General features: G+C 41.1%; 1 protein-coding gene across 1 annotated transcript; it reads left to right on the plus strand.

Annotated features, from left to right (window-relative positions):
* The first annotated feature begins 436 nt into the window (after positions 1–436).
* Positions 437–23419, plus strand: TXNRD3 (thioredoxin reductase 3). The gene is made up of 16 exons (XM_055709948.1): positions 437–648; positions 9840–9900; positions 11437–11546; positions 11730–11843; positions 13703–13775; positions 14627–14746; positions 15160–15302; positions 16728–16843; positions 16952–17177; positions 17390–17482; positions 17932–18008; positions 18881–19037; positions 19227–19334; positions 20214–20309; positions 21777–21911; positions 22178–23419. The coding sequence occupies exons 1-16, from the start codon at positions 526–528 to the stop codon at positions 22238–22240; spliced, it is 1815 nt and encodes a 604-aa protein (XP_055565923.1). The 5' UTR covers positions 437–525; the 3' UTR covers positions 22241–23419.
* Positions 23420–25752: the final 2333 nt, after the last annotated feature.

Raw genomic sequence — 25752 nt, forward strand, 5'->3', positions numbered from 1 at the left:
TCCCGCCTGTTCCCGCCTCCACTCGTTCCTCGCTGGAGCTATCTGCCGTCCCCAGCCTCTGGAGAGGCCGTGGGACCGGCGAGACAAGCGGGCGCCGGGGGCAGCCACAGCACAGACAACCCTGGCGCCGACCGGGCCGGCGCGACGCCTCCTGCGCATGCGCACTCTCGTCTGCCTCCTCTTGGGTTATTCTATCCTGCCTCTCAGAGGGGAGGGGTGGCTTAATAAAATGCAAGTTTATCCCTTCTACCAATTGCCTTTAGGTAAATGGTAACGCTTCCACCTCTACTATAAATCAGACTTTGGTATTTTACAATAAGCCATAGTGTAGGCAGCTGAAAGACAGGGCGGGAAGTGCTCCTTGGCGTTCTCCCCCCCCCGCTCCCTGCGCATAGGTCGGTCCGGCTCGTCACCTTCGCCGCTCCGGAAGGGGCGGGGCAGGGTGAGGGTCAGTGCGGGCGTTGGGCGTGTGCGGGTGCCGCTCGTCCCAGCGCGCCACAGCCCGTCGCAGCCGCCGGCCCCGCCATGCCGCCGCCGGGCCAGACCCAGCTCCCGGACTGGGACGGCCTGAAGCTCCGCGTGCGGACCCTCATCGCCTCGCACCGCGTCATGATCTTCAGCAAGAGTTACTGCCCCTACTGCAATAAGGTGAGGCGGCGGCGGGGGTCGCCTCGGCGCGCTGCCCCGCGCGGCCTCCCCTGGAGCCGGCAGCCGCCGGAGCGGGGGCTCCGGGAGCCGCCTCCGCCGTTTGGGCCGCTGGGCTTTCCGCGGGGAGGAGGCAGGTCTGGAGCGGCCGCCGTGCGAGGCGGGAGGCATCTGCCCTGAGGGCGCCTGCTGGCGCGGCTGGCGGCCCGCCCCGGGGGGGGGGGGCTGGGGAGCCCCCGGTGCGGGGGTGCCGCTGCTTGGGGTTTAGCGAGTGCAGCAGCCGTGCGGTGTCCGTCCCTCTGAAGTTAAGCACCAAGTGACACCCCTTGGAAAGCCCCTTAGCGGGCCTGAAGCGAGGCAGAGATCCGCGCGGGCGGCGCTTCCCCTTTGCGGCCTGGGTGAGTGTGCGGGGAGCTCTGCGCGGTGTGCTTGTGCATCAGCCAAAAAGCTTTGCTGTTACTGGAAGGTCAGGGTGCTGGTTGTGTTGCTTTCTTACTGAAAGTCTGCTTTGCTGTTCAGCTTGGACAAAGCTGCATCCCTGGGGAGGGATAAGTTAAGTTTTCCCCTCTTTTCCAACCCCTGAGGGAGAGGGTTGACTCTATAGCATGAGCTGGCTGTAATATGTGTTTAAAAAAATCACTGTTGATTAATTGTGATGTTTACAGAAAAAAAATCTTTCTAGCCCTGGTTAGGCATCAATATCACAGGGTAGTTGTAAGTACTGAGCCAGAATCATTAAAGAAAAACAGGTTCTTCATTAGAATTTTCTGATACCAGCAAACTATACTCAGGCCATACAGAATCTAGGTGTTTGTAGGCACTGTGATTCTTGGATGAGAAAGAACATGTTACAAAATTTATTTAAACCTCATAGTACCATATTTGGTGTGGTCGTGGTGGAAAAACATAATTGGAACCGTGGGATTGAGTCCTGGTGTTCCTTAGTGGAACTGGCAACCAGGAAAACACTCAGAAGCTGCACTCCCATGTGTAGGTCAGGTTTAGTTCAAGTAGCTCCTGTGAGGGAGGAGATACGAGACCTTCTTGTAGAAAACTTAAGTCAATGTATCTTATCTCACTTGTAGCTTAATTGAGGTTTTGGGAAAGGAAGCTTCTGTGTATGAGAGGATAGGCAAAACCAATGCTTTCTCTCCAAGAATGTTTTGGCAGAAAGATAGTATAGCATAGTAGGCAGCTTGCATCCTTCTAAAATTTGCTTATTAACCAACTTAGTGGAAGTTTTAGCAAATGAAGGGTTGGAGTCTTGCTCAAGTCCAGTCCACAAAAATGTTATCTGCTGTTGGGGAGAAATCCTTTTGTTGAGGACTTCGTTGCTGTCCACTGAGAAATGCTGAAGTCGTGCCTGTCCATATTGATCTGCATGCTTTTGGTGATGGTGATTGCTCAAGTGTTGATGTGCATGGCACTCATTCCAGTGCTTCTGAGATCGTACAACAGTACAGTGACTTTTTAAATCATGCAGCCTTTCCTGTCATCTGTTTCTGGTATTGCAGTGAGGCTAGACTAACACTTTAGGAAAACCAGACTTGGTTGTAGTCTGGTAATCTAGGTTGATGTTCTTTCCTGCATTTGTTCAGAGCTTCTCCATTAGGCAGGGTGCTTGCATCAGGGAAACAATCAGATATAAGGAATATTATCTTGGAAAGAATGAATATTGCACGTAGGAGGTCCCTCTCTCACTGCCTTTTCTGGGAGGGAGAGTTCAAAGACCCTGTATGGATCTTTGTGAAAGAACAAGTGATAAACTTGGAGGTGATAGGGTGGGTGGGAGGGAGGAAGAGGTGATTACTGTAGTAGGCAAATTTCCTTGGCTTACTTCTCTGTTTGGAACAGAAGAGAATGGCAATACAATGAAGAAAAAATGCAGAAGAGGTATATATTGCAGAGAGAATTAGAAGAAGAAAGCTTATGAGAGAAGGAAGCCACACATGAAACATTAAGTGATAAAACAAGCTATCTGCAACAGTATGAGTATTAAAAACTCCTACTGAAGTCTTGGAAAATAGTGAAAGGAATGGGAGAACAATGGGTAATGCAACATCCTTGCTAGCTGATCAAGTCTGTGGAATTAATGAAGTGGATATAATTTGAAAGTGTAGTTACAGCTTGGGTACTTATCATGTAATCACGTAGTTTTGAGTTCTTAAAGACAGATGGCTATGAACAGCATGCACGGTGTCTGTCTTCTACTGTGAATGGTTGTTAGCAATGTGCTTTTGGTAGGATTAATAGAAAAACTGATTATGTTTAGCACTAGTGCAGAGAACACTCATGCTCTAAAAGGACGTAATTTGGGCAGTGGGAAGAATTCTTTATTTCAAATTGAGGTAGCCATGCTGGAAGGAAAAGATAGAAATGCCTAAAGAAAACATAGGGGTTTAGCATGAAAAATTGTCTGAACACTGATGTGTGGAAGTTATTTTAAGAGCAACAACTGTGGTTGATGGAAGTTGCTGGTTATTCTAGTTACATGTTGTGCTATTACCAGTTACATTCTGTGTCCACAGGGGTTTCTGATCAACTCAGCTGTAGCTATTGTAGAATGTTAGCTGACAGGTGAACCAGTAGACCTAGGACATGCCATTATTACTTAACTTTACTGTATGAAGTGTATTTCAAACCTGCTTACCTACCTTAGTGGCAGAAAGCATCTCCAGGAAGGTGTTTCTGAAGTGTTAGAATCAATTCCATAGTTTCAAAGAAATTATCTAGTGTTTGATCATATCTGGAAATTTTTTGAGTCGCTGTTTTTGTGAAAACTGGAAGGGTTTAATAGGTAAATGAGGCCATTACATTCGTCAGAAGGGAAGTAAATGGTTATATCAGTGACTGTGCAGCCTAGTATCCATTCCCAGACACTTGCTGGAGAAATCAAATTTTTACAATTGGAGGTGTAAGAAAGGAAATTTCCCAGTATGCCACTGAGGTTGCCAGCCTGTGTGGCTCAGGAATTTCTTGACCTGAGTTTGCCGTTAGTTTTAGCGAGTTAAAAGGTTTCAGTGGATTTTTTCTTTCATTAGTTGGTCTAATAGATCATTTGATCTCCTTTTAATTTTGGCTTTTACAGTGTCAGGTGGCAGTAAGTGCTCTGGTTTATGTATTGCATGGAGGTTTACTTTTCATTTCAAAATTGTTTTCTGGTAAATGCAGTTGTTGCTCTTTGCTCCAGCAAGTGTTTCTCAGAAATCGTTTCCTGTTCACCTTATCTAGATATTACTCATGATTAGTGTGTGTTATCTTTCTACTCCTAGTAATTTTCTTTTCCAAACTGAAATAATCTATTATCTCTTGCCTGTATTGAAGATTTCATAACTGATCATTACTTGTTACTTTTCTTGGTTTCATTAGCATGACACAAGCATGATCTATTCATGAGTATAAAGTGTAATAGCTACTTCTAACTAGGATGCTGACATTAGTCTGTTTTTTTCTCCATATCCTCAGTAGAGAATAAAGTTTGCCTAAATGCGTTCTTAAATCTGTCCTTTCTTGAGTGTAATCATTTCTTGTTCTGCTCATGTCCTCTGTCCTGTCCTGCCTGCTGCCAGCTGCTGGTTGCACTGCTAACAGTTTAAAAAACAAAAGAACTCACACACACACTAATGAAACCTTGTCTGTTACTCTGCTGCTTTGCTACAAGCTGAAACAGCAGCCAAGCAGCTAATTTTGTGACTTCCCTCCAGATTCTTAGCTTATCACTTTGTAGTAGAGATCTCTTTAAGCTTTGCTTTTTCAGATCTTTCACGGCATTCATCTTGGGTTTTGTAACAGCAGTTGCAGAGTGGGAGGTCTGGAACAGTTCCACTGCCGTTTCACTTTCGTTCAGTCCATAGCCATACTCATTCCAGTAAGCAAGCCTGAAGGTAATTGTGAGTTTAGGAGAGAAGTCTTTAGGGCTACCTAGATGGTTAGAGGACTGAAGCACTGGATGTGTGGAGAAGGAGCTCAGTTTGCTCAACCTTGAGAAGGCTGAAGAGGGATTTTAGTTGCTGTCTTGAGCTATCGAGTGGGAAGACAACCACACTGTTCTCAGATTTGCAGAGTGAAAGGATAAGGGCCATGTCCTGCCCAAAAAATACAAGTTACGACAAGAGATAGTCCAATGAGATAAAATGGAAGCTCTTTACTGTGAGGATGGTCAAACATTGGAACAGCTCAGACAGGTTGTGGTATCTTGGTCCTTGAAGACATTCAGAACTGGAATGGACAGTGCTTGAGCAACTTGATCAACCTTAACATCTGGCTCTGCTTTGAGCAGGGAGTTGGATCAGATGTCCTCCAAAGGTCCCTTACAACCAAAATTATTCTATATTTGTAGAACTAATGTAATCAGTAATACAAGCAGAGCTTTTTTTTGTACATTACAGTTGATAAATGATGTGGTAAGCAACTTACTATGTAGTTGGTATAGAATACAAAAGCTGTGTTTGTTGTCCTAAAGCTGAAACTCCAGTAGAAAACACTGGAATACTCGGCTTTTGGCATAGTAACAGCATGGATCACAGCAACAGCAAAAACATTTTAGTCACCGTATTTGACATCTTTAAGCTTATTAGATGTGACTCAACTTGCTCTTAGTGAAGTGCTGTCAATAAATTTGAGGTTCATCAGAAAGATGATTGTAAAAGGTTTCTTCTGAATTGGCAGCAACTTAATGTGCTTCATTGTTCAGACTCTGTGTTGGCAAGTGGATCCATCACAGACAAGTAGTGCTTCTTGCTAGAGCTGTTTTCACATCCAGATAGTTATGATTAAAGCAGATATTTTTTTGGCGTTGCCTTACAATATCTATTGGCATGGATAAGTCTGTGAATTATATTTCAAAGGAGTAAATGCTGCTGTAGGTAATACTGCATCCTATGCCATGAGGTATGACATAGTCTATGTGGAAGGACAGTTCACAATTTCAGTACTGCCAGTTTAACACATAATGTTATCGTAAATATCTCTGTTCTAACAGGCTACCTGATTTGAATCTGTTAATGGTACACTTGGTCCATCCTGAACTGATGTTAGGAAAACACCCAGAATTCTGCTGGGTTGAGGGGGGCCGGTAAATCCACAGAATGGTCGGGGTTGGAAGGGGCTTGTGGAGATCATCTAGTCCAACCCCCTGCTAAAGCAGGTTCACTGAGAGCAAATTGCACAGTCACATCCAGGCAGGATCTGAATGTGTCCAGAGAAGGAGACTCCACAGCCTTTCTGGGTAATCATGTCTCAGTGCTCTGTCACCCTCGAAGTAAAGAATTTTTTCCTCGTGTTCAGTTGGAACTACATGTGTTGCAGTTGGTGCCTATTACTGAAGAGCCTGGCCCCATCCTCTTGACACTTGCCCTTGCGATATTTGTAGGCATTGGTAAGATCCCCTCGCAGCCTTCTTCAGGCTAAACAGGCACAGCTCTCCCAGCCTTTCCTCATAAGGGAGATGCCTCAGTCCCTTAATCATCTGTGCAGCCCTGTGCTGGACCCTCTGCAGTAGTTCACTGTCTTGAACTGGTGAGCCCAGAACTGGACACAGTCCTCCCAGGTATAGCCTCACTAGGGCAGAGTAGAGTGGGAGGATCGCCTCCCTTGACTTGTGGGCCATGCACCTCCTAATGCACCCCAGGGTACCATTGGCCTTCTTGGCCATAAGGGCACACTGCTGGCTCATGAGTGACAGCTTTCCTCCAGAACTCCCAGGTCCTTCTTCACAGAGCTGCCTTCAACAGCAGGTCTGCCCCAGCCTGTACTGGTGCATGAAGTTATTCTTCCCTATGTGCAGGACCCTACACTTGCCTTTATTGAACTTCATTAGGTTCTTCTCCAGGTCTCACTGAATGGCAGCGCAACCTTCTGGTGTATCAGCCACTCCTCCCAGTTTTGAATAATCAGCAGACTTGCTGATGGTACACTCTATCCCTTCACTGAGGTCATTGATGAGTAAGTTGAACAAGACTGGACCCAGTACTGTCCCCTGGGGAACACTGCTAGCCAGCTAGACTCTGCATCGTTGAACACAGCCCTCTGAGCTCTGCCTTTCAGACATTTCTCAATCCACATCACTGTCCACTCATCTAACCCATGCTTCCTGAGCTTACGTATGGGGATGTTATAGGACACAGTGTCAAAAGCCTTGCTGAAGTCAAGGAAGACAACGTCTGCTGCTCTCCCCTCATTGATCCAGCTAGTTGTTCCATCACAGATGGCTATTAGGTTGGTCAGGCATGATTTCCCCTTGGTGAATCCATGTGGATGGAGTACTCTTGATAACCTTCTTCTCATCTCTAAGCATGTGGAGGAAATCCAGGATGAGCTGTTCCATCACCTTTCCAGGGATGGAGGTGAGGCTGACCAACCTGTAGATTCCTGGGTCCTTCTCCTTGCTGTTTTTGAAAACTGGAATGACATTGACTTTTCTCTAGTCCTTGAGCATCTCTCCTGTTTTTCATGACTTTTCAAAGATGGAGAGGCTTGGCAGTAACATCTGCCAGCTTACTCAGGGCTTAGGGGGTGCATCCTGTTGGGGCCCGTGGATTTGTGGGTGTCAGGTTTGCTGAAGTGATCTCTAATGTGATCCTCCTCAATTAAGGGAGCGTCTTCCTTTCTCCAGACTTCCCCTTTTTGCTCCAGGGTCTGGGATGCCTGAGGACTGGTCTTGTCAGTAAAGACTGAAGAAAAGAAGGCATTCGGTAACTGCCTTCTCTGTACTTTTCATCACCAGGGCACCCACCTCACTCAGCATCAGGCCTGCATTTTCCCTAGCCATCCTTTTCCTGCTGATGTACTTGAAGAAGCACTTCTTGTTGTCCTTAACATCCCTCACCAGATTTAATTCTGAATGGACCTTAGCCTTTCTTGTCACCTCTCTGCATGTTCTGATGACATTCCTATATTCCTACCAAGCGGCCTGTTCCTTTTTCCACTTTCCATAAATGTCTGTCTTCTGTTTGAGTTTTGCCAGAGGTTCCTTGCTCATCCAGACAGGCCTCCTGTTCCCTTTGCTTGATTTCTTCCTCATAGGGATGCACCTATCGAGCTTGGAGGAAGTGATGCTTGAATATTAGCCAGCTCTCTTGGACCACATCCCCACCTTCCAGATCCTTAACCCACTGGATTCCTCCAAGTAGGTCCTAGAAGAAGCCAAAGCTAGATCTCCTGAAGTCCAGGATTGCAATCCTACTTACTGCCCTGCTTCTTCCACACAGGATCCAGAACCCCACCATCTCATGGTTGCTGCAGCCAAGACTGCTCCCAACCTTCACATCCCCAGCCAGTCCTTCTCTGTTAGTACAAGGTCTGGCAGCACACCTTGCTTTGTTGGTTCCTCTACCATCTGCATCAAGAAGTTTCAATGCTCTGCAGAAACCTCCTGGGCTGTAGGCACCTGGCTGTGTTGTCTTTCCAGCAGATACCAGAATGGTTGAAGTCCACTATGAGAGCCAGGGCCTGTGATCATGAGGCTAGCTCCAATTGTCTGTAGAAGGCCTCATTGACTTCCTTTTCTTGATCAGGTGGCCTGTAGTAAACACCCACAACAGCGTCCCCCATGTTAGCCTGCCCCTAAATCTTTATCCATATTCTCTCAACTTGTTCTACGTCCACCCCTAGGCAGAGCTCAATACACTCCAGTTGCTGTCTCACATAAAGAGCAACTCTACCACCTTGCTGGTCTGTCTTACCAAAAAAGTAGGTAGCCATCCACAACAGCATTCCAGTCATGTGAGCTATTCCACCGTGTCTGTATTTGCAATGAGACCATGGCCCTGCAACCGCGTGCGGATCTCAGATTCTTCCTGTTTATTCCCCATGCTGCATGTGTTGGTGTACAGGCATTTCAGCGAAGTAATCAAGCATGCATCTCAACTAAGTTGTCGTTTAGGGTGGCTTGGTTTTTTTTTCTTTTTAAGACTAGGCTTATATAGAGAGGTCTTTTATTTGTTGCTGACTACTGGATGCGTGAAACATGATTCTAGGACATACTGTAGTGCTACTGTATCTGCATTTATTCATGGCAATGCAGGAGAAAAGCAGCCTTTTAATGACCAAGCATCTTCAGAATGCTTCTCCTGCTTAATGGAAAAGAATAACAATTTTAAAGGTTGAAAAATGTAACTGTTACCTTCTGATATCAACTCTCTTAATTCACAGGCAAGATATGACTGCTTTAGTAGAACAATGGCAAACATGTTAGAACCACTCCTGCCTGCTCCTGGAGGCTGAGGCAGGTGGTGTTAAACAGCAAACCAAAAATCAGAGCTAGAAAAAAAAAATCAAGAGATCATCTAGCCTTGTCCCCTGCCTCAGGGTAGAAGGAGCTGTAGTTGAAACATTTTGGACATGTACTTCGAAGCCAGTCACTGATGAAGATTATCTACCTAGGCAATACATTCCAGTGTCTCCTATGCAAAAAAACTTTTCCCAAAGTCTAATCTCAATCTCTTGATGCAGTTCAAGACCATTAGTTCTTACTCCATCCACTACTGCTTCTCTTCCTTGAGGTAGTCAAGGAAGTTTTAAACACAGCTATTTCTTTCCTCATCTTTTCTGTGTTAAACCCAACTCACTGATTCCTTAAAGCAATCGTTCTCTGCCTGTTCTAAAACTTCTCTGAAGTACAGCAGCCAAAAGTGAATGCAGTGCTGGTAGGCATGAGCTGTCCTAATACTGAGTACACTTGAAAAGTATTGCCTTTTCTGTAGCTTTTTATAATGCACTTTTTTTTTGCATTTACTTGACAGTGTTTTGTTTTGCATGCTGTCCTCTGCTCCCTTTTTTTTTAATTATTATTATTTCTTCCCTTAGTACTATCAATGGATGTGGCTGCTACTTTCTCTCTTTTTGATGTTTTTCCATATGGCGGTTATTCTCATGGCTTTTGATACCTGTCAGGGATGGAGAAGTCTGCAGCTAAGCAAACTGTATATAGAAACTTATGGTAATGAAATTTGTATTTGAAAGTTGCTGCTATATGGGTTGCTTAACCTGAGTGCTGTTAAATAGTCTGGTTTCGGTGAGGAATGTGCAAAATGTGGTAGTGCCAAGCTTTACAAAACCCATGTAAAGCTAGACCCTCGAAGCATAACAATGGAGACTTAAAATTGTGTTAGTCCAGCAATCAAGTTTTACCCTGAGCTGTGTATCAGATCTTGTGAAACCTTTGCACTGGCACGTTGTGTCTGTTTCTGTCGTAGGTGAAAGAGCTCTTCCGCTCTCTGCATGTGGAGTACTATGCTTTGGAACTTGATGTAACTGGTAAGTAGAAAGAAAATCTATCACAATGCTGCTTAACTAAAAGTGGGTTACTGCATGACTTTTTAAGCTGTCCTGAACTAATTGGAGGTATATAAAACAAAATCAATTTTAATATATGCAGAGATAAATGCGATTAGGCTTCAACGGGGATTTTAATACAGGATGTGTTTTTAATGTAACTGAAGGCTTTTACTCTTTCTGTACAAATCGACTGATAGAGGATGTGAAATCTCGTTTCTCTTTGACAAGCTATGTCTTTTGGGAAAAAGCCTGTGGTGTTTTCCTCCTACCCCAGGTTCTTTAGTGGCTTTAGTTTAATTGTTAATGTTTGACTGGGTATATGGGTGACCTTCGTAAGGAAAGTTGCAGAGTCTTTGGAAGGAAAGGTAAATGCCAGTACCTTGGCTGTTGTTAGAGGTGTGTGTGTGTTTTTTTTTAAGCCCAAGCTGCTTTAGTATTTGTACATGTAGTGCCTTGTGCGTATATGTACGTAATAAACATAGCTTTTAATGTAGTTTTGAGAACAAGTGGTTTCTAACATAATTCTTGGTAAACTCTTAATTGTACTGTTGGTAAGCTGTTGAATGTGTGTTACCTTTTTATCTTTAAAAAACAGTTTCTGGTGCTTTTTTAAAATGCTAATGCTTGTGCCTAAGCAGTGTTTGAGAAAAATGTATGTATTGATGCACGGCATCTCTTACTTATTTTTACTTTTTATTACAGTTGTGATATGAACTAATTATAGCCCAAGATATGCAAAGTCCAATGCACAGTCATTTTTTCCTGGAATTACTTCTAATCAATAATGTATTGCAACAGCTCTGATTACTAATACTAAATAGATAGGGTCTTGGAGTAGAAAGATTGTAGTCGAAGTGATTGCTGTAAATTCTCATTCCCATGTTTACTGCTGGACAGCTGCTGAGAGATCCCAGTTTAGCCTGAGTATAGGTGCTGGTGATTCAGATAATGAGTCAGGTAATGATAATCTTAAAACTGGAAGGTCTAAGACAATATAGTGGGTTTAAAAAGTCTAAAGGTAGCTTTAGGGGAAGTAGAAGGAAGAGCATGTTCATTCTTCCTATCCCTATATTCTCATAATATAAAGCTGCTGGGCAAAACTATGTGCACTTACACAGAACATACTCCAAAACCAGACAATTCTCATGAAAGAAGAGCTGTCTGTATGATATCCTGTGATATCTGGAAAAGAATTTTTGTGTACTACCAAGTGTGACACTGTCGGGAAGAGGCTGATAATCCAGGAAATAGAGTTTACTCCCTGTATTACTTCAACTTTACTCCATTCTGTAGAATCATGGCTTGAAGTAAGAATTTGTCTTCTGTATTTAAGCATGCTCGTTTGAGAAGTAGTTTCTGAAGAATGGCTTATGGTCAGGAAGTCTACAGATGTGATGCTTATAATTTTCTTGGCAGGCCTACAGTATATTGCAGTCCAAATCTTTAATACTTCAGGTTGTTTTAAAAGCTCCCTTGAAACTTGTTCTATAATGTACCTGTTCCTTTTATTCTTAGCTGATGGACCCAGTATTCAGCAAGTGTTAGCAGAGCTAACTAATCAGAGGACAGTGCCTAATGTATTTGTGAATGGAACCCACGTAGGTGGCTGTGATTCAACTTACCAGGTAACTTTTCTTTAAAAATCAGCTGGAAGTAGACAGGACAACTGAGTAAATTTGCTGTTTGGTCATAATGAAACTTTGTGTGACATATTAGACTGGGCAATCTAGGTTAGAGAAGGCAGTGTCATTCAGTTTTTGTTTGCTCAGAAATGTGTGTGGTAATTTGTTGGTTTTTTCCCCTCCCAGGCTTATCACGATGGATCACTGCAGAAACTTCTTGGCGATAGCAAGGATGCAGAACCCTATGATTATGACCTCATTATTATCGGTGGTGGCTCAGGTGGACTTGCGTGTTCCAAGGTATGACAGGAAAATTGCATTAAAGAATAGGTTGTATGTGAAGCATCTTCAAGAGTTAGTCTCTATTAATCCCACTAGTATAAAACAGCCTATATTTTGATGATTATTACCATTCAGCTTGTCAATTAATGGATCAGTAGTGGTCTAATAATGTGCTTACGCAGGAAATCATGGTCTGTGTGGACCAGTTTCTAGCCAATGTCTGTTCAGGTCTCAATCCTAATAATCAGGTTTAGGTTCCTGGCTGAAGTTGGAAACAAGTTTAGGTATTTTCTCTTCATGTGTAGTACGCAGGGTTTTTTAACACTTCCAAATGGTAATCTGGAAAACTTAAAGGCTACTCCTGAAGCAGTTTTGACTGTTTAGGAATCGGGACCACCAGTCATCTAAAATGAAGTGCTTTCAGCTGTTCTCTCAAGGAACTGGTTCACTCCTTAGTTTTCTTTCTAGCTGCTTTTTCAGAAATGGTAATAAGAGATTGTGCACATCTTATACCATTAGCTGTTGTTCAGAGTCCCTCAGGGCCTAAGGTGTGGATTCAGTTTTCTCTTCTGCCTGAGGGATTTGAACACACACTCCGCACCTCTCAGCCAGGTATCCTAACCGTCAGTTTATGGTTTGGGCATGGTGATGTTATTGACAGCCTTGGCGACTGCTGTACAACAATATGGTTTAAGCATGCAACTTTCACTAGATAAATGTAAGGCAGGCAGGAAAAGGTGACAACTGAATTCTTCAATTGGCCAATTGGCCATTTTCAACATGCTCCAGATCTTTTCTCACAGTGCCTTCTGGGACATTGGTTATAAACTTGGTGATAATTACCACACTGTTGAGAGTGGGAGAGGTCAGGTATTCACAGAATACAAGATAGCTGGGTAAACCTTGCTTGAGGCCAGGATTGCCGTAACTGTGCAGGAGTTCTTCAGCAGATTTGAGGCACCTACAGATTTCATCCAAGCCTTTGAAAGATCAAACGATGGTTAGTTTAACTCGAGTACCTTGTAATTTCTTGGATAGAGTATCATAGGATTATTCAGGTTGAAATGGACATGAGGATGATGTCTAATCTAAGTTTCTGCTCCAAGCAGGATCAAGTCTGAGGTCAAACAAGATTATGCAGGACCTCATTCTATTGGGTCTTGAAAACAGCCAGAGTAGAGATGGCACAGCCTTTCTGGAAAATCTGTTTCACTGCTTGAATGTCCTTCTGGTGTGAAAGTTCCTTATACCTGGTCTGAAACTCTTATTTCAGCTTATGGCCACTGCCTTGGTCCCTCCACTACTCACCAGGGTGGAGGGCCTGGCACAATCATCTTAATGACCTCCTCAGAGGCTTTGGAAAGGTGATATTGAGTCAGCCTGGAGAAAAGGTGGATTTGGAAGGGTATGTGTCAGGTTCCCTCACCCTTCTCCATAAGGCCTGTGCTCCAGCCCCCTGAGCATCTGGGTGGTCCTCCATTGAACTATCTCTAGTTTAACATCACTTTTTTATTCACGAACATGCCAAGTCAGTCCTGCCCTCCTGAGAGAAATGGGGAGCAAACGGCATAAATATTTGTTTGTGTGAAGTAGGAGAGGATCATAGGCTGATATGTCCACCTTGTACCCTCTTCAGATCATGGCTTTTGGTGGTGTTGGATGGTATGGGTGCAGCATTGAACATAAGCGTCCATTCAAGGTCTGGAACAAAGTAATAGTTTTTGTCTAGTGAAGGAGATAGAAGAGCCATATATGATAATGAGGCTAACTAGCAAATGAGCCTTTTATTAGTGCTAAGTATATCATGACTGTAAATGAGCAGACATTCTTGGCCATGCAGAAAGCTAGCTAATGCTGACTTGTCTCTGTTTTTATAGGAAGCTGCTACCTTGGGAAAAAAAGTAATGGTATTAGATTATGTTGTTCCAACGCCTCTTGGAACCTCATGGGGTAAGCTGTTAACTTGTATTTTATGTTTGAGTGCCACTGATACATGCTGAGTTCTTAGATATTATGGATTTGTATTCTTAGAAAGTGTGGCTGAATTTCTATAATTTTGGAACACAGATAACAAAAGAGTTGTTTTCCTGGTGTGCCTACTCTTCAGGACAGTTATTTCTGCTTTGTGCATTCCTAACTCTCAGTTCTTTGTCAAATGTCGTTCCAGTTCCATTCACTTTCAAATCATGTCCAAATAGCATGTGTGTGTGTGTTCACATTCTCATGTTTGTGTGGGCTTTTTTGCCTTTTAGTTCTGTTTTGTGGACAACTGATCTAGGCTACCTCTAGGACAATATGACTGCATGGCTCTGCATGCCTCACCTTTCCATAATTAAAGACAACTGTCTGACTTTATTAATGCTATTGGCAGTTGAGAATGAGTAAGGAATTTTATTGGCCAAGTTTTGTTGAGTCGAGCTATGAATGTGCTTTCATAGCTAAGATTTCAAACAAATACGTAATTCAAATTCCACTAAACTCAGGAACTCTAGGCTTTTTGCCTTGCTTGCCAATCTGACTAAAATCTGAACCATTCTGAAGTATCCTGGGTCAGTGTTTAAGACAACACATTGTACCCTTCTTGGTGCAATGAGTCAAGTAACTCTTAAACTGAATTATGAACTTTTTAAGCTTAGTGTGTTCATTGTATTTTAAAATCTCTTACAACAGAAGTGTCACGTTACTTGGATGGTTATAGCAAACATCACCAACTGATATATGGATGATTGTACAAAGCACATGGTAGGAAAAGCATAAATATCCTGTTCACACAGCTAACAACACAGTTCTTTCCATTTTAGGACTTGGTGGCACGTGTGTAAATGTAGGCTGCATTCCTAAGAAGCTAATGCATCAGGCAGCACTTCTGGGTCAAGCACTCCAGGATTCAAGGAAGTACGGATGGCAGTATGAAGAACAAGGTTAGTAAGAACGCAGAGGACAGACCAGGACAGAGTACAGATGAGACTCTGAGCTCAAGATCATTCTTCTACTTTGGACTTAGTAAACTAGAGGCAGAGTTCAGTAGTTTTCTGAGGTGAATCAGAAGGCATCCTCCTTCTGAGTAATAGAAACCTTCAGGATTGAAATGTAATTGTGTTTTGTTTCCCATATTATGTGAATTAAATGAAAGAGCTTCTAGAATGGGCTTATTTCGGATAGTAACAAGTCAAGTAAATATTAGTGTAGTAGAACAAGACTTTAATGTGTATCCTCATAACTAAAAATAATGCTGTTTTGTTCGCATGATGTACAATGAATAGGGCTTAATTTTTTCTTTAAGGGTTCATTGCACTTTGATTTGTTGAAATACAAAATTAATGTCTTGTTTCAGTGAAACATAACTGGGGGATCATGGTAGAAGCAATTCAAAACTACATTGGTTCTTTAAACTGGGGCTATCGAGTGTCCTTAAGAGAGAAGTCTGTGACATACCTCAATTCTTATGGGGAATTCATTGAACCACACAAAATTAAGGTATGTGCTGTTTTTAAAACATTTAGTTAGGAGGAAAAACTTGTGTTCTAAAACCGCCTTTTAAAATTCAACATGAAGCCTTTTCCTTGTAGGTGCTGCCAGTTTAAGTCAACTGAAGTTAAAAATTCATTTGTGAAATAAGTTATTGACTCAAATTATTGTACTTTAGCACATGCCTCAGTATTTGCAAACCTAGTGGCTTATGCAAGAGTAATGTGGATATCTGTAAACTTAACATCGTGCATGAACAGACTACAGTGGTCTCGGTTGCTGATTCCATGACTGAGGTCAGCCACCTCAGTGAGGACAGGAAAAAAAAACCAAAAAAAGGAAAGTTTTAGCTGTATGGTTTTGCCACTTGGGAAATCTTCATGCTAAAACAAAAAAACCCTACTGAAATTAAGTTCATATTAAGCACTTGCGTAACAGCACAGCTAGAACCTTATGCTGTATCAGCGTAAGAATTAAACTGTCAGTTTTGCAAGACAAAACATGCGCTGGCAATCTTGCTGTAAGTGATCATATTGTAGCAAAGGTAACTTCAAAGTGCATATTGAAGACAACTGTTCGGTTCAGTGGGTGTAATTCCCTGTTTTCAGTATGAGTTTATGAAGGCTGAACTATATGCGTTTCAAACAGACACCAGCACCGAAAAACTTACCTCATCTACCAACTGTTCTAGTGCACAGGTGTGCAGGTCATCTGCTTAATTGTCCTTATTCTATAAATGAAGTGGAACAGAAAGACTTTCAGCAGGAGGTTACACTAGATGACCTCCTGAGATCCCTTCCAACCTGAATTACCTGATGATTCGATGAGAAGTTTCCCTTCATTTGTGTTTGAAAATAGCTGAAGAGCAAGAACCAAAGTCAGATTTTGAGAGATGCATTGCCAAGATGGAATTTCCCAAGACCAGGGGCCTCTAGAGGTTGAATTAGTTTGAATTCATTTAAGGTTGGGTCTTAGGCCCTCTAAAATCGTGTAACTAGATTATTTTTTTTAATTGGTTCTCAGGCTAATGTAGAAATTAATGTTACTCTGTCACTACCATTGTGTTGGCTTTTTATTGGAAATGAGGGGCAGGGAGGGCTTAATTTGTTGTGGCTTTTTGTAACTTGAAAGTAAAGTTATTGTTGTTATGAACAATCCAATCTAAATGAGTAGTTTAAATGGGCAGGATTCAGAGTTAATTATTGTAAGTGCTCTAACTGATGTGAGAAAAGCCTGATAGTTTGTGGTTTAAACCTGTTGTTCTTCGGTGACCTGCATGGCTGTCTAAATGCATTAGTTCTTGTTTGAAACTGCTTGTTCTTGATTCTTAAACATATCCACAATATTTAAGGAGAGGATTGCTGAATTTTTCAATTTTTTTAAACTTAAAACCTGTTACTATCATAAAGACTGTAACTGTGTCTATATAAACAGGCAACTAATAGAAAAGGACAAGTAACCTATCACACAGCAGAGACTTTTGTCCTGGCGACAGGAGAGAGGCCGAGATATCTGGGTATCCCTGGAGATAAAGAATATTGTATTACAAGGTAAGATGAATAGGCATAACAGGATGAAGTTAGTCTGCTGTAGTGTTTGCAAAGCCAAACAAGCTTGTGTTTAAAGAACCTTGTAACTTACACTTCTTTTCTTTCTAGTGATGACCTCTTCTCCCTGCCTTACTGCCCTGGCAAAACTCTTGTTGTGGGTGCTTCCTATGTGGCTCTAGAGTGTGCAGGATTTCTTGCTGGTCTAGGTCTAGACGTCACAGTGATGGTGCGTTCCATACTCCTTCGGGGCTTTGACCAAGAAATGGCGGAAAAAATAGGTGCTCACATGGAAACACACGGCGTAAAGTTCATCAGGAAGTTTGTACCTGTTCAGGCAAGTGCTTTCTTCAGGTTTCTTCCCTCCATGCAAAATTACTTTAAACAGCACGTGTAGAATGCATGTACTGTCCTGGAAGGCTTTGGTTCGGTATGGGAATAAATGTTTTATGAGATTAAGCTTTCTCTTACTGCTGAATGATAGATTAGTAGGTTAAGGTTTGAAGTGACAGTGTAAGTGAGCTCTGCTGTTTACAAATATTTATGCAGGTTGAACAGCTGGAGGAAGGCATGCCTGGAAGACTTAAAGTGACAGCAAAATCTACTGAGGGACCAGAAATCTTTGAAGAAGAATATAACACTGTAAGCATTTCTGGATTTGAAATAACTACGTATAGCAACACGTGAAAATGTATGAAAAAAACTTTAAAATTTGTTCAGGAAAAAGGTAAAAGGAAATACTGCTTGAAAAAACGTTCATGTAAAAGTTACTGGCAGAAAAAAATACGTGAAAAGTGAATATTAATCTTTGACCCCTGTTAGCAGAATGGGTGAAACATTGTGTCTGGACTTTCATGGGAACAGTGGTGTTGCTTCTATTTTTGTTCTGATATTAAAGTTTTGCTGTTTGTGTCTGAAACAAGTTGCACATGGGGGAGCCTGAACTGTTGGTGGCTCTTTTAAAGATTTTTTTGAAAAGTCACTTCAAACATATGCTTCACGGAGTGTTTTCAGAAAAAGGCCAAAGGAAGTATTATGCTGATCATGCTTTTCTTGCATAAAATTATTGCATTTATTTTTTGGGTTTTTAGGTGTTGATAGCCATTGGTCGTGATGCGTGTACCAGAAATCTTGGTTTAGAGACAATTGGTGTCAAAATCAATGAAAAGTGAGTATTGCTCAACTCCCTTAAGCCACTGAATGTAGTGATTTTTTTTTTTTACCTCTTTAACATTACTTGATGATAGTGATGCTCTCTTGCTTCAATTGTCACTCTCCTAGCAATTATGTGAACCTTTAAAACTTTTTCTCTCCTGGATTTGAGTACAGTTGTCAATTAACTCAATTTATTTATGTATTTTATAGAAAAACCTATTCTGAATTAATACCTACTTGTTGGCCACTGTGCTTAAGGAATAGATTTAATATATTTGCTTAATTTACTTAAAAACTACAGTTTAATATTCTGTTGAAGTAAACGTTTTATGCAGCTCATGTGGCAAGTTAATTTAGGAATTTGGAGGCAGCAAACTACTTTCTTCCTATGTAGTTAACTTTTTTCTTACTCCTCTCTGGTGTCAGTGCAAAACTCTTGCAAAGCAAGAGGCAGGGTTATGTTGTTTAGGAGAAAAAAAAAATTAAGATCAGGTTGCAGCAGCTGAAAACTTAGTAAGCCAACTTATTTAAACATGAATGATGTTGCAGCTCTTTCCCCTTAGGGGAAAGTGTTCATTGCAAGCTGTATAATCAAGTAAAAGATCGTAAGTCGAAAGATGTCTGAGTAACGTCACTGTCATCAGACACGCACTGTTGCTCAGGTCAAAACTGGCCCACTGAATACTGACTTCAATCATGTGTCAGAGGTAATTGATGCTCTGAAGAGTTTGCAGTTGAACTGAAAAAAGCATAAGCATATTTAATAAAATGTGCTCAGTAGTTAAACTAACGTCTTTGTAGCAGAACTTTTCCCCTCTGTGTTTTGCTGAGTTCTGAGGAAGGTTATGATACTGAACTCTGTTCTCTTTTCTGTTTGTTTTAAAGGAATGGAAAAATACCTGTAAATGATGAAGAACAAACCAATGTGCCTTATGTTTATGCTATTGGAGATATATTGGATGGAAAGCTTGAACTTACCCCAGTTGCCATTCAGGCAGGAAAACTGCTAGCCCGTAGACTTTATGGTGGTAGTTCCACAAAGGTAAGGCTATAAGAATGCAACTTACTTCTGTGCTTTTTGCCTCAAAATTGCAATAACACCAGTTGGTCTGTCCACTGGACTGTGGGCACTGCAAGTGTTGTGTAAAAAAAAAAAAGTGCTAATGAACTTTTCCTGTTATACTGTATAAACTTGAATACTCTAAATATAAATTTTGTTTTTTATTTTTAGTGTGACTATATCAATGTACCAACGACAGTGTTTACTCCTTTAGAGTATGGCAGCTGTGGGTTAGCTGAAGAAAGAGCCATAGAAGAATATGGAAAGCAAAACTTGGAGGTGAGAGCACTTAACTTGTAGCTTGAGTCTTTTTTTTTTCTTGGGCTTTGCTGCTTTACACCCAAGGCACAGTGTTTAAAACAAGATTAGTAGGTTAGACAGATAGGTCTTTGGTTGTGGGACTGTTGTCACCTGGCTAACAAGGTATTGGACTCCCAGAAATCCACAGCTGGACTTCATACGGTTTAGAGTTATGCATAGCTGTTTGCATGCTGCTGAGAGGTGTCTGACTTCTGGAGGCCAAACTCAGGTTGCAAAACCGTAGGTGGCTTTTTTGTTGTGAATTAAAAATTTATTGCTGTAGTACGCCAGACTCCTGGGATGATGAACTGCCTATTTTCTGCTTGTTCACTTTACTTGAATTGGGAGTATCGGGTGTAACTTCCTTGTTTTATGGTAATTTCTGGCTTTTGCACTTCTCTGAAGAGTTTTGTTAAAGCTGTTTGCATGCCTTGTGTTTAACTCCTTAAATCTTTCCAATGTACTTGGCATTATTTAGCTTCTGCTGTTAGCTGTTTTGCAGGATAGATTTAACCTTGTAGTAACTAGGTATTAATTTTGTACTACTAAAGCACTGCTCTTTCTGAAAGTATGATCTTAAAATCCTGTATCGTATAGCTGTTGCTATTTTAATCAAGTATTTAAATCAGAGGTATGTGGTTTGCGTCAAGTCTTCCTCTACTGACTTTTTGACTTTTGGAGGATGGACAAGCTGCTTGGGCTGAGGGAGGAACAAAAATCACTGTCTTGTCTAGTATGTGTTATGAAAACCTAGTGGGTTAAATGTCAAACCACCTGTTTGTAAAGACATTAAAAATCAGAATTATGTCTGACTGAATTAATCAAACTATAATGCTCTCTTTCTTGTCGTCCTCCCAGGTTTATCACAGTTTGTTCTGGCCACTTGAATGGACAGTACCAGGCAGAGATAACAATACTTGTTACGCAAAAATTATCTGCAGTAAACATGACAATGTGAGTAGCAAGCTTGAATGGATATGCTGAGTGTATTCTTGAAATGTCTTTTTAGACCAGCCAAAAGACTAGTATCTTTTATTTGGCCTGCCTGAGGCCAGGTCTACCCATTCTGTTAACATAAGTATTTTTTTAAGAGGTCTAATCGGTTTGGCGGGAGAGATGATGGTTTTGTTTTGGTGTAACAGCTGTTTGAGGAAGTGGTAGCTTTATACATCATGAAACTTCATCCTGAGTTCATGTTTCAGGATAGATTTGCAAAGAGATTTGCCAGGATTTTTCTTCCAAGTGGGTTTTGAGTAACTGTACTACCTGGTGCCTTGCTTTATGTTTCTGGACCCTGTGTTTTTTGCCCTCTTCAAAGTACAGAGTTGAAAAACATGTGCTTTGTCTTAGAAAACTGATGAGAGATGGGGATTTCTAGTGATCAGTAGGTGGTTCTTGTGGCAAAAAATAAATGCCAATGCCACCCTGTATTTTTCCACAAAACTGTCTGGGGAAACAGACAAACAAATGAGGGCTTTTGGCATTTAAAATGGGAGAGAACAAACGGCATGATAGAATAGCATGGCCTTTAAGTTAAAAGGAAGTAAGCCTACTCTCTTCCTTATTAGCCCACGTAAACCCTTTCTCAAAGACTGTGGAAAGGTGTAAAGTTATACTTTTGTTGGATCCTTGTTGCATGTAATCCAGATGAAAAGAACATAATGGAGGGAGGGACTTCTAGATTTCTGTGTGAAAGGTGTTTTCCTAGGATGCTGGAGAAGAACGCAAGGTAAATACATAATTATGAGGAATTTGTATCCTGTCTGGCAAATCATAGCTACGCCTGGGCTGGGACATCTCTGGAAGTATGGGAACATCCTGGGAAAATGTTTTAAAACATTGTTTGTATTCCTCTTGATAAACCAATTAAACAGGTTAAAATGGATGAGGTTTGTTTTTCTAGCCTGTTGTCGTCACTCTAGATCTTGCTACAGAGACAGCTTGCTCAAAATTAAAGCCTATAATGTTTACATTTTCCTTCTTGTTAACTTGGAGAGGAAAGGAGCAGCCAGTGAAGCTCTCCATTATCAGATTTTTAACAAACAATGTAAACAGGGCCTCTATCTGACCTAATTTTATGTAGAAAAATAATCTTAAATAACACACTAAATACACTGTATATCTATAAAATCATAAAAACATCTAACAAAACTAGAACCATTTTAGTTTTAGGCAGTATCTTTAAATTAGTGCTGTGCAGTGATTTTAAAACATTCACTTTAAAGCTTGTTTCATTCTGTTATAATGGACTGAAAAGAACGGCAGAACTACTTTCTCTGGAGCAGTTCATTTTTTGGTAGACTCTTGCTATTGACCTGCTTGCGTAACATATATTTTTCGTGTAGTGGGAGTTACATACTAGAGCTTTTGTTAAACTTTACCTTGCACTAATTCATGTTTTGTTCTCTACCTGTCTTAAAGAATCGTGTGATAGGATTTCATGTTCTTGGCCCTAATGCTGGTGAAATTACCCAAGGTTTTGCTGCTGCCATAAAATGTGGTCTCACCAAAGAATTACTTGATGAAACAATTGGTATCCATCCAACTTGTGGAGAGGTAAGGGAGTGGGAGGGCACCGCTGGATTTAAAACCTGCTTTTGAAGATGGTTACCTAGATGCAAGAAAAAAGTGCTTTATTTAGTATTTGCTTAACTTCTAAACATAAGGTATTTACATGTGATATAAAAGGTGTTAATTGTGCACTGCAACTTGTTTTCCATTCTAACAGTTCAAAGAAATCTAGTATTGTTACAAGAGAAGACAAATAGCCATGTGGATGGTAATACAGAGCAACAGTAAGCTGTTCTTTTGGTGTCTTGCAGGTGTTCACTACAATGGATATTACAAAATCTTCAGGACAAGACATCACTCAAAGGGGCTGCTGAGGTTAAACCTGCTGTTTTACATGTTTTCATGTTGTGCACACTTGGTTCTGTGGAAGCTCTAATACATCCAACTGCTCTGCAGCAAAATAAACACTTGCATCGGTGTATTGCAGCTGGGAGCGGTGCCTTTGTGAGGCTTCCTCAGTAGATAGTGTTGCAAATGGAAACAGTAATACAGCAGGGAAATCTGGAACTGTAAATCCTGACTTTGCTTGGAATCAGCACTACTGTGCTTCTGTGACGTTCTGGCTCGGAACCTTATTGTGAGGTGAGCTACAACTGATGTTACCATGCAAGGCTGGGAGATCTCTTCATCTGGTCAGATGACTGAACTCTTCCTGAAGGAAATTCTTAAGTTGCACAAGTTAAAGCTAACACTTCTAGACTCCAGTGTCTTGTACAAATGTTTGAGATAGAAGGCACATACAATTGAACGATTCTTGCCAACAGCTTACAGTTAACTGATTTATTTTTGATGCATTTTGTTTTACTTAATTGTATATTCAGTTAAGGTAGGATGCGATGTTGAGCAGTGCAGTTCAAGCACTAGTCTCCCACCTCAACCAGTCTAGAACTTCAAATTAATCAAAGACATTGCTGTGTTAACATTTGTAACTGTTTGACTTCAGGTGACATCATGCCTACAAATGAAATTTTTATCTTAAAGACACCTTGTGTGTTGGGATTGAAGAGCCTAAACCCAAGACCTTGTCAGTTTGCTCTTGCCGATTGACTATATTTAGTGCTAATAGTCTCAAATCCGGTTTCAGCTCTAATGTAAAACAGCACAGAACCTAAAATTAAGTCTGTACTCTTATGTGGAGTATTGAAATCTTTGAGGAGCAAGGTCTGAGTGTAATCTGTCCCACTAATATAGTAGGTGCCTGTCCATGATGGTAATAAGTGTTGTATAGAACTTCTTTGAAGCACGTGTTGCAGCAGAGAGCAATGACTTGGCGTGCTGTCATGCTTTGTGTAGTGTTGTGTACAGTCACTACTCTGAAGCTTTCTTCTACCCCTAGCATTCTGCTCTGGGGGAATTGTGCTTGAATTTGGCTCTTAGTTTTGTCCGAAGAGGTGTTTTGAAAGATTGTTCTGAACACTGTATGATAGTAAACAGTTTTTAACTATTTAATCTATGATGTACCATGGAATTTGAAGTTCAATAAACAATGCATAAACACTTTGTGGTGTCTGACCTCATGATTTGTTACTGCATGCTTGAGATTTTATTGTGCTTCAATTATTTTGTTTATCACATGCAATACTAAAACCTCTGTAGACCTGTGCATGCTGTAATCTTTCCAATGGAGAAACAAGTTGTCTTGCCACATCTGGGACTTGCTCAAGAAATCTTATATGCTTCTATGTGAGTATGTAGAATTCTCTCTCTTGAAACTGAGAAGAACAATTCTTACACCACTTCTGGGTACTCCAGAAGATCCTAACTGCAATATAGCTGAAAGATTTTAGTAGAATCTTAGCTATGGTGTTGGCAACAAATCTTGCTGGAGTTCAAATTTAATAACTCTTGAAGACTGAGGTTTTGCTGTGGGTGCCTAGTAGTAGTGCAAAATATTTTTACTTGACAATGGGGACAGTTGCTGAGCTTCTGGTGTTGCTTTGCTGTAGAGCTCTGAGGAGCTACTTGTTCTGGTCTCTCACAGAAAAATACAATAGAGCCACCTGCTTGCTGTCACTGCTGCAGCAGTGACTTTAAGAGTGGCACTCCCAAAACATTGCATGCCTGAAAGTTTGCCTCTTAATAGGTCAAATGTTACAGTTTGAAGTAAAGTAGGCTTAATAGTAATGTCAAAGTGACATTAATCTCTTAAGTTGAAGTGGATGAACCAGAAACTTATCTGAGCTGTTTTAAAAAGTCAAGGGAGATTAGGGGTGGACAGCAGGTAATATGTTACAGACTTTGCACAATCCAAACAGCTGAAATGAGACTTAGTAAACTAAAGCATTTAGAAAGCTTTATATCCTGAGAAACTGATGGGTAATGGCAAAGTTTACCTTGTGTAGCCGTTTTATAGAGGAAGTGAAGGAGGAAACAAGACAAGGAAGTGCTTACTGTTAACAAGCACTAATTGAGTTTTATTTGAAATTCAGATTTGATTTGCAGGTTCAAGTTAATTGATGAATAATTACCACTTGCATATCTGTAACAGTGTACTAATTGTGGATGTTCCTTATGTCAAACTTGCTTAGGCTATCGGCTGTAAGTGATACTTGACAAGCATTGCGTGCTCTGTGCAGTTAGTCTTTCAGGCTTTAAATACCTCAGTTAAAATGTATAATAAGTAGCTAATAGGAAGAGTAGTATTTTAAGTGAATGTGGTGTTTGTGTTTCAGCAGGCTTACATGTAAAGTAAAAGATGCCATGACAGCAAGACATAGGTGAAGCCAAAATTCTAAGATTGACCGTAGTTGTTGGAGAAAAAGGTAGAATCTGAGAAGTAAAAACTTGTAGCAGCCAACTAAATATCCTTTAATGTAGAGTCTGATATTGTTTTTCCAGTCTGTTTGGTCTGTGACTGGGTTAAGTAGAATGGCTTCCTGCTTCATTCTTTCATAAAGTATCTTTTCTTAAGTATTCTGTGCCTGGAGTCTAGCTGTTTTGTGACCCTAAACGCTCAAGTTGTCAGTTCTCCCAAGTATTGGGGCCATGTTGTCTCTTGTTTTCAAAGCCCTCTTTTGCCCAGCACCTTTCAAGTTTGTTGTTGTCTTAGTAATGCATCATTTATAGAACTGAAAATAAATTTTTAAAATCGCAGGCCCAGTATAGTGGCCAAGTGTGGGGAGAATTTCCTGACGTAGTTCTGAAAAGGCTCTGAGACAGCTTTTGCCCATTTCGTTATGTTGCAATATCTATGGTTTCTGCAGGTCTGCCCTCTGACAAGAAACTTATGGGTGAATGATGTACATTCTGGTGCAGTGAGGTGTAACAGCTGGGTTGTTAGCTTGATAAAAGAACTGAGAGAAATGGAGGTCAGTTTACACAAGCTGATTAAATGATCCTCTATAGACCAAGTAACTGCAGGTAGTAAGCACTGTACATATTTGTTTGCTTGAGCGACGGGAGTGGATGCTGAGAACTGCAGGGAGAGTCTTTGATTAGTAAGCTACATAAGTAGCATTTAAATGAGTATCTGTTTATGTTTGTCTTCAGTTTTCGAACTTGCTTTGATGGAAACTCAGCTAGTGCAGGTCTGACTGGGTTTAGAATGCTCTAAAACAATCTTCCCTCTAGCTAGCAAGGAACACTTGCTGCACATCATCAGTGAGTTTGGGTAGTACTAAGGCAGTGGTGTTAAAGGCAAAACGGTATGTTTACATTTCTGTTGTCATAAATTTATTCACCAAATTCTGAAGGGGTGTTCTGTGTCCTTAAAATACTCTTTGTTTATTCATACTGTAATACCAGGAACCTTTTATAGGCTGCAGTTGAAAATGCTCAGTTGCTTACTGAAGCTGCTCTTGGCTGAAGCAATGTTCTGTCTAGATCA

This window comes from Falco cherrug, chromosome 4, assembly GCF_023634085.1.
Source record: "Falco cherrug isolate bFalChe1 chromosome 4, bFalChe1.pri, whole genome shotgun sequence".
Taxonomy (NCBI): domain Eukaryota; kingdom Metazoa; phylum Chordata; class Aves; order Falconiformes; family Falconidae; genus Falco; species Falco cherrug.

Coding starts and splice junctions, on each gene's coding strand:
- TXNRD3 (XM_055709948.1), top strand. CDS start 526: ATGCCGCCGCCGGGCCAGACCCAGCTCCCGGACTGGGACGGCCTGAAG. Junction 16,844..16,951: donor AAAGAATATTGTATTACAAG/GTAAGATGAATA, acceptor TTTTCTTTCTAG/TGATGACCTCTTCTCCCTGC. Junction 17,178..17,389: donor GGAAGTTTGTACCTGTTCAG/GCAAGTGCTTTC, acceptor ATATTTATGCAG/GTTGAACAGCTGGAGGAAGG.